This window comes from Anomaloglossus baeobatrachus, chromosome 12, assembly GCF_048569485.1.
Source record: "Anomaloglossus baeobatrachus isolate aAnoBae1 chromosome 12, aAnoBae1.hap1, whole genome shotgun sequence".
Classification (NCBI taxonomy): domain Eukaryota; kingdom Metazoa; phylum Chordata; class Amphibia; order Anura; family Aromobatidae; genus Anomaloglossus; species Anomaloglossus baeobatrachus.
The window spans coordinates 20,814,533-20,823,347 of NC_134364.1; the positions used below are offsets into that span (position 1 = coordinate 20,814,533).

At 50.7% G+C, this 8,815-nt stretch overlaps 1 protein-coding gene across 6 annotated transcripts in view; it reads right to left on the reverse strand.

Annotated features, from left to right (window-relative positions):
• WDR25 (WD repeat domain 25) overlaps positions 1–8,785 on the reverse strand; it is a 185,319-nt gene extending 176,534 nt beyond the window's left edge. For 4 of the 6 annotated variants that reach the window (XM_075330987.1, XM_075330988.1, XM_075330986.1 and 1 more), the window contains exon 1: positions 4,482–5,789. In XM_075330987.1, coding sequence (XP_075187102.1) covers positions 4,482–5,096 — 615 coding nt within the window. In that variant the 5' untranslated portion in view covers positions 5,097–5,789. Of the gene's footprint in view, positions 1–4,481; positions 5,790–8,632 lie in introns of those variants that run through there. The other 2 variants (XM_075330983.1, XM_075330984.1) reach the window with 2 other exon arrangements.
• Between the last annotated feature and the right edge of the window lie 30 nt (positions 8,786–8,815).

Genomic DNA, 8,815 nt, shown 5'->3' on the forward strand with positions numbered 1-8,815 from the left:
CCGGATGTGCGTCACCAAATCCGTGACCCCAACGAGTTCGCATTAGCGATGTCGTAGCGTGGAAAGCCCCCTTAAGTCCCCCTACATCCAGGTGGGAGACCCCCAGAAAAAGTGGTGGAGAATGAAAGGGCTAAAATCCTGTGGGACTTCAAGATCCAGACGGATAAGCAAGTGGTAGCTAACCAACCAGATATCGTGATAGTAGACAAGGGTCAGAAGACAGCAATGATAATAGATGTGGCAGTGCCTAATGACAGTAACATCAGAAAGAAGGAATATGAGAAGCTGGAGAAATACCAGGGCCTTAAAGAACAACTGGAGAAGATGTGGAAGGTGAAGGTAACAGTGGTTCCAGTGGTGATAGGAGCACTTGGAGCAGTGACCCCTAAGTTGGAAAAATGGCTGCAACAGATTCCAGGAGCAACATCTGAGCTCTCTGTCCAGAAAAGCGCAGGAACAACTAAGATCCTGCGCAGAACCCTCAAACTCCCAGGCCTCTGGTAGAGGACCCGAGGATGAGGAAGGACAAATAACCACCCACAGGGGGTGAGAAGGTAATTAATTATTATATATATATATTAGATAGATAGATAGATAGATAGATAGATAGATAGATAGATAGATAGATAGATAGATAGATAGATAGAGGGATAGAGGGATAGAGGGATAGAGGGATAGATAGATAGAGGGATAGATAGATAGATAGAGGGATAGATAGATAGATAGATAGAGGGATAGAGGGATAGAGGGATAGATAGATGGATAGATAGATAGATAGAGGGATAGAGGGATAGATAGATAGATAGATAGAGGGATAGATAGATAGATAGATAGATAGAGGGATAGAGGGATAGATAGATAGATAGATAGATAGATAGATAGATAGAGGGATAGAGGGATAGATAGATAGATAGATAGATAGAGGGATAGATAGATAGATAGATAGATAGATAGATAGATAGATAGATAGATAGATAGATAGATAGATAGATAGATAGATAGATAGAGGGATAGATAGATAGATAGATAGATAGAGGGATAGATAGATAGATAGATAGATAGATAGATAGATAGATAGATAGATAGATAGATAGATAGATAGATAGAGGGATAGAGGGATAGAGGGATAGAGGGATAGATAGATAGAGGGATAGATAGATAGATAGATAGATAGATAGATAGATAGATAGATAGAGGGATAGAGGGATAGAGGGATAGAGGGATAGATAGATAGAGGGATAGATAGATAGATAGATAGATAGATAGAGGGATAGATAGATAGATAGATATATGGGATGGGCATACAGCCTATAAATTGTCGCTCTTTAGTTTCCCCTGTGGAGTCTCTCCGATGTCCCTTCTTAACACTAGAACTACTGGACTCGTGACACCTATACAGAAATACATGGTGCAAAGTAGTCAAAATGACTACCTCAGTAGTTCTAGTGTTAATAATTTGGCTTCTATGAATATGGTTCCCTGTCGTTATCTACACAGGGCCTGGTGTACAGAGATCGCTCATCTGGTCACCCATAGCAACTAATCAGAACTCACGTTTCATTTTTCAAATACAGATTACAAAATGAAAGCTGCAATCTGATTGGTTGCCACTAGCAACAAGTTACCTACTTCAGTGAAGCAGTTTAGTGACTCTAGGCCCGCGGTGTTGGCCACCATGAAGATGTTAATAAATGTCTCCATGCTGCGTCCGACTAATCAAAACCAGTACATTCTGGAGAAATGCGCGACATGTTTTTAATGCAAAATGACAATGGGACACTGGTGGAAGGTTTGACCATGAAACGCTGCCGAAGTCACTAATAATACCGAACACTTGGAAAAAATATATAATTTTTTTTTAAGCAAATGGCGCCCTCTTGAGGTAGAAGATAAACAAAACCCCAAATTTTATTATTTATGCCAGACATTACATCAAAAATGTTCTCCTGTCCTGATTAGCAAACAGTGTTTACGCTGGCGCATGAGAGATGATCGATGCACCACATTTATTAGGAGGCGCACACCTGCGAATGGATATGGTGTATTTTAGACATGACAAATCAGGAGGATTTTTTTTTTTTAGTTTTTTTTTTTTTTTACATGGTTTTTAAGCTATATTTTCCTGCCAGTAATATCTGTGAGAACATAGCTAGGTTGAGCTCATGCAGATTTTGACATGGATCTTGAAAGCAAATCTACTTCAAAATGCACTTAAAAAGTAATGTAAGGGTCATCATTTTTTACAGGACTGATACTTTATGGGTTTTAACACATCGGATAATCCAGAGCAAAATCGAGGAGGGAATTCAATAGTGTATGAAGCAGTTTTGATGTGGATTTTGGAGCAGAATTCATACTTAAATCCATGTGAAAAACACATTATAAAGACCCATGGGATATAATATCAGCACCATGTCGTATTATGCTGAATGGGGAGGGGGTAAGGCCGGGTACACATATCCAGCTTTTCGCCGGTTTGACGGATGCGGCACACGCCAGTACAGTATGATACAGTACAGTGGCAGTGCCGCAACTTCCGGTCACATGCTCCGGTCACATGACCAGCGCTTGTTGCGCTGCCAGTGTACTGTATACACTGTAGTGGCGTGCGCCGCATCCGTGTACCCGGCCTAAGCTGCTGTTAGATATCTCAACTGGCAGAAAACCAAAAAAGGTATCGAGCATGCTGAAAGTGGCAGTCCAATCCTTGTCTCCTCTGACTTCCACCATCAAGGGTAGGTTGGGAGGCTTCCTACATTCGTAAGATGGCTGGCCAGTCTCACCCCAATAGGGCAGGTGCTGCCAAAATTTAGGCTTACTACAAGTATTCCCGAGAAGGTACACATGAGACTGCCTGGAAGACATTTTAATGCCTATTCTACAGTACTGTGCTACTATTTTCAGCTGAAGCCGAACGGTGTAGAAAAGTATACAGCGGTCATCTCTAAGCAGTATATGAAATACAAATATTTAATTTGCTCCTACTGCTTAGACTTGAGTTTTAACATTAATTTTCCAATTTATGGCATGTTGCAAAATTTTGTACACAAATGAGGGGCTTTTGTGCACCCTTGGCAAGATCAAGAGCTCAGTGCACCGTTACACCCCTCAGTCGGCATACTGAGCACTGTCATTTGTTGAGTGACGGCGATCAAGGCAGTATCTGTGCAGAGTTGCCAATTGTCATATCTGACTGACAGCCCTGAACTCAATTGACGGCTGTGCTCCTCCACATAAGGCTGCTTTACACGCTGTGACATCGGTACCGATATCGCTAGCAAGCGTACCCGCCCCCATCGGTTGTGCGACACGGGAAAATCGCTGCCCGTGGCGCACGACATCGCTAACACCCGTCACACGGACTTACCTGCCTAGCGACGTCGCTGTGACCGGTGAACCGCTTTCTTTATAAGGGGGAGGTTCGTTCGGTATCACAGCGATGTCACTAAGTGGCCACCCAATAGCAGAGGAGGGGCGGAGATGAGCGGCCGTAACATCCCGCCCACCTCCTTCCTTCCTCATTGCTGGCGGGACGCAGGTACGGTGAGTTTCCTCGTTCCTGCGGTGTCACACATAGCGATGTATGCTGCCGCAGGAACGACAAACAACCTCGCTACTCACCTGTGAACGATTTTTAGTTTTGGTGCGACCTCTCCAAATCCAACGATTTTTACCTCTTTTGCGATCGTTTTAGGTCGCTCAGAGGTGTTACACGCTGCGATGTCGCTAACGACGCCGAATGTGCGTCACAAACACCGTGACCCCGACGATATATCGTTAGTGATGTCACAGCGTGTAAAGTGCCCTATAGACACGGCAGCCGCGCTCACAGTGTCATTGCCGGCTGCCATCACTGGCCCCTGTCTGTGGCCGCCACTCGGTGCTGTACTGCAGACAGGAGCCAGTGATGACAGTCAGCAGTAACACCATGTACGCTCGACTGCAGAATTCAGGCAAGATTTGAAAGGCTGCAAATTGAATGGGTGTATCGGTGGACTTGGCCACACCAAAGGTGCACCCCCTCTCATTGGCATACAATGCCAAGTAAACCTCTAAATACCCTATATCCTCGGCATTTGCAGAGTAACAGATTCCCTTCAAATAAGTCAATATCATGTTAAAAGGGTATTCCCATCTCATAAAGTGATGCCATATTCTAGAGATCTAGCATTTATGATCGGAGGGGGTCTAACCTCACCAATACTGGGAATGAAGGAGCCGCAGTTGGTTTACAGCTGCATCCCCTTCGCCGGAGCTCCCTGCACAGCGCCACCCTTGCTTCCCACTGTGCAGGGAATTGTAGCACAGCTCCATATACCTGAAAATTGCTGTGGGTGGCCATGAAATCACCATACAAGAAAACATTGGTTCTCGGGACTAGCAAAGTCCCAGAGGTCAAACCATCACCATATGTCACCACTTTTTCGGATGGGAAAACCCTTTAAATAGCTATACAATGTATATAGGAGTAATATTATTACCTTGCACGTTCCGTCCATCGATGCGGAGAGCAGTAAATGACTGGAAGGTTTCACCGGACACCACTGGACCCGGTTCACTGGACCCGCATGCTCCTTCATCTGGAAAATCAGCTTTTTAGGAATCCCACTGCTGCTGTACTTTAGGGATAAATGAGGTCCGAGATACTCAGAGACTCTGTAGATATTCCTGGCAGAGTGGCTTATGTGATCATGCGACCCTGTGGGTTCATCACTCTCAACCTCTGCAGCCATATTAGATTGCTCCAGTTTACGTCTTTTAGGTACGTAAGGCTTCACCACCACCCCACCACTGGCCTGAGGTCGTTTCTGATAGGACAAGATGGAGGCCTTCATTGCAGAATTACTCAGTCCCCTCTTATATGTAGGATTATAATTTGCACTTTGCGCAGGATACTGATCTGTCAGCGTGAAGTCCGTGCCGCAAGACGAGGAGCCAAACGGTGCAGCAAGGCTTGTAGAGTGCAGGGAAGCATCACTTTGTGGCTGGTGCTGCAAAACATGCATGGGAGGAGCATCGGTGACTTGGGTCGTATGGTGGCGTCTATCATCTTCGGTCTCTGAATCAGAGTCGTCATAAGCCACTAATGAATTCATTCTTGGAAATAAAAAGGAGGGACCCTAGATAATGGCAGATCAAAAGACTTTATTAATTACAGAAAATAGATAGGGAGTTTACATCATATTTGTCGACTTCTATGGCATTTGAATCACAAATGATATACATGACCCCCCCCATTTACATACATGACCCCCCCATAACAATCAAACATGAATATAGACTCAAGAAATTAGTATAGACCCCCTAATCAGACCAAAAAACACATAAACAACCAGGTAAGCCCCATAAACAGATAAGAGACCTTGAGCCTCACCCCATAAAGAAATACAGATCCTGCATCAATAATATTAAACTTTATTTCTATAGAGCCAACATATTCCGCAGCGCTTTACAATTCAGAGCATCATCACAAAACAAATACAGACCTCCCCCCCCCTGTCCTAGGCAGCCCCCTAGCCATATACAACCGTGGCCCAGCCCCAAAAACACACAACAAAGGCAGGCCCTTTAAGAAGAAAAAAAAATATGTAGACCCACAAAACAAATACAGCCCCAAAGTCATCCCCACAGCTCCAGGCCTCCAGCTGTGCAAGAACATAACTCTCCATGAACCTGTAAAGCCCCTGTAATGAGAGATCACCACACTGCTCCACTGCATAATATCACATCCATAGTCCCGATGAAGCAGGAGATCACCCATCATCTCCCCCCAGTGCACACACTGGACCCCATCATCTCCCCCCAGTGCACACACTGGACCCCATCATCTTTCCCCAGTGCACACACTGGACCCCATCATCTCCCCCCAGTGCACACACTGGACCCCCATCATCTCCCCCCAGTGCACACACTGGACCCCATCATCTCCCCCCAGTGCACACACTGGACTCCATCATCTCCCCCCAGTGCACACACTGGACCCCATCATCTCCCCCCAGTGTACACACTGGACCCCATCATCTCCCCCCAGTGCACACACTGGATTCCATCATCTCCCCCCAGTGCACACACTGGATTCCATCATCTCCCCCCAGTGCACACACTGGACCCCATCATCTCCCCCCCCCCCAGTGCACACACTGGACCCCATCATCTCCCCCCCAGTGCACACACTGGACCCCATCATCTCCCCCCCAGTGCACACACTGGACCCCATCATCTTCCCCCCAGTGCACACACTGGACCCCATCATCTCCCCCCCAGTGCACACACTGGACCCCATCATCTCCCCCCCAGTGCACACACTGGACCCCATCATCTCCCCCCCAGTGCACACACTGGACCCCATCATCTCCCCCCCAGTGCACACACTGGACCCCATCATCTCCCCCCCAGTGCACACACTGGACCCCATCATCTCCCCCCCAGTGCACACACTGGACCCCATCATCTCCCCCCCAGTGCACACACTGGACCCCATCATCTCCCCCCCAGTGCACACACTGGACCCCATCATCTCCCCCCCAGTGCACACACTGGACCCCATCATCTCCCCCCCAGTGCACACACTGGACCCCATCATCTCCCCCCCAGTGCACACACTGGACCCCATCATCTCCCCCCCAGTGCACACACTGGCCCCCATCATCTCCCCCCCAGTGCACACACTGGCCCCATCATCCCCCCCCCCCCCAGTGCACACACTGGACCCCATCATCTCCCCCCCAGTGCACACACTGGCCCCATCATCTCCCCCCCAGTGCACACACTGGCCCCATCATCTCCCCCCCCAGTGCACACACTGGACCCCATCATCTCCCCCCCCCCCCCAGTGCACACACTGGACCCCCATCATCTCCCCACAGTGCACACACTGGCCCCATCATCTCCCCCCCAGTGCACACACTGGACCCCATCATCTCCCCCCAGTGCACACACTGGACCCCATCATCTCCCCCCAGTGCACACACTGGACCCCCATCATCTCCCCACAGTGCACACACTGGACCCCATCATCTCCCCCCCAGTGCACACACTGGACCCCATCATCTCCCCCCCAGTGCACACACTGGACCCCATCATCTTCCCCCCAGTGCACACACTGGACCCCATCATCTCCCCCCAGTGCACACACTGGACCCCATCATCTCCCCCCCAGTGCACACACTGGACCCCATCATCTCCCCCCCAGTGCACACACTGGACCCCATCATCTCCCCCCCAGTGCACACACTGGACCCCATCATCTCCCCCCCAGTGCACACACTGGACCCCATCATCTCCCCCCCAGTGCACACACTGGACCCCATCATCTCCCCCCCAGTGCACACACTGGACCCCATCATCTCCCCCCCAGTGCACACACTGGACCCCATCATCTCCCCCCCAGTGCACACACTGGACCCCATCATCTCCCCCCCAGTGCACACACTGGACCCCATCATCTCCCCCCCAGTGCACACACTGGACCCCATCATCTCCCCCCCAGTGCACACACTGGACCCCATCATCTCCCCCCCAGTGCACACACTGGCCCCCATCATCTCCCCCCCAGTGCACACACTGGCCCCATCATCCCCCCCCCCCAGTGCACACACTGGACCCCATCATCTCCCCCCCAGTGCACACACTGGCCCCATCATCTCCCCCCCAGTGCACACACTGGCCCCATCATCTCCCCCCCCAGTGCACACACTGGACCCCATCATCTCCCCCCCCCCCCAGTGCACACACTGGACCCCCATCATCTCCCCACAGTGCACACACTGGCCCCATCATCTCCCCCCCAGTGCACACACTGGACCCCATCATCTCCCCCCCAGTGCACACACTGGACCCCATCATCTCCCCCCAGTGCACACACTGGACCCCCATCATCTCCCCCCAGTGCACACACTGGACCCCCATCATCTCCCCCCAGTGCACACACTGGACCCCCATCATCTCCCCACAGTGCACACACTGGCCCCATCATCTCCCCCCAGTGCACACACTGGACCCCCATCATCTCCCCCCAGTGCACACACTGGACCCCCATCATCTCCCCCCAGTGCACACACTGGACCCCCATCATCTCCCCACAGTGCACACACTGGACCCCCATCATCTCCCCACAGTGCACACACTGGACCCCATCATCTCCCCCCCAGTGCACACACTGGCCCCATCATCTCCCCCCCAGTGCACACACTGGCCCCATCATCTCCCCCCCCAGTGCACACACTGGACCCCATCATCTCCCCCCCCCCCAGTGCACACACTGGACCCCCATCATCTCCCCACAGTGCACACACTGGCCCCATCATCTCCCCCCCAGTGCACACACTGGACCCCATCATCTCCCCCCAGTGCACACACTGGACCCCATCATCTCCCCCCAGTGCACACACTGGACCCCCATCATCTCCCCCCAGTGCACACACTGGACCCCCATCATCTCCCCCCAGTGCACACACTGGACCCCCATCATCTCCCCACAGTGCACACACTGGACCCCATCATCTCCCCCCAGTGCACACACTGGACCCCATCATCTCCCCCCAGTGCACACACTGGCCCCATTATCTCCCCCCAGTGCACACACTGGACACCATCATTCTCTCCAGTGTACACACACAGGGACTCCACTCACTCAGTGACAGCTGCACTGCGCATGCTGAGAACCGCTCCAGTCCATCACTGACACACACACTGATCATGTCCAGCAACAAATTTCTTCCCTCTGGAAACATGAACACCGAACAAAGAATTCCGATCTGTTACTCGCAGCCCCGTATACTGGGAATCTATTCCACTCCGCCTGTCAGTTCTATCA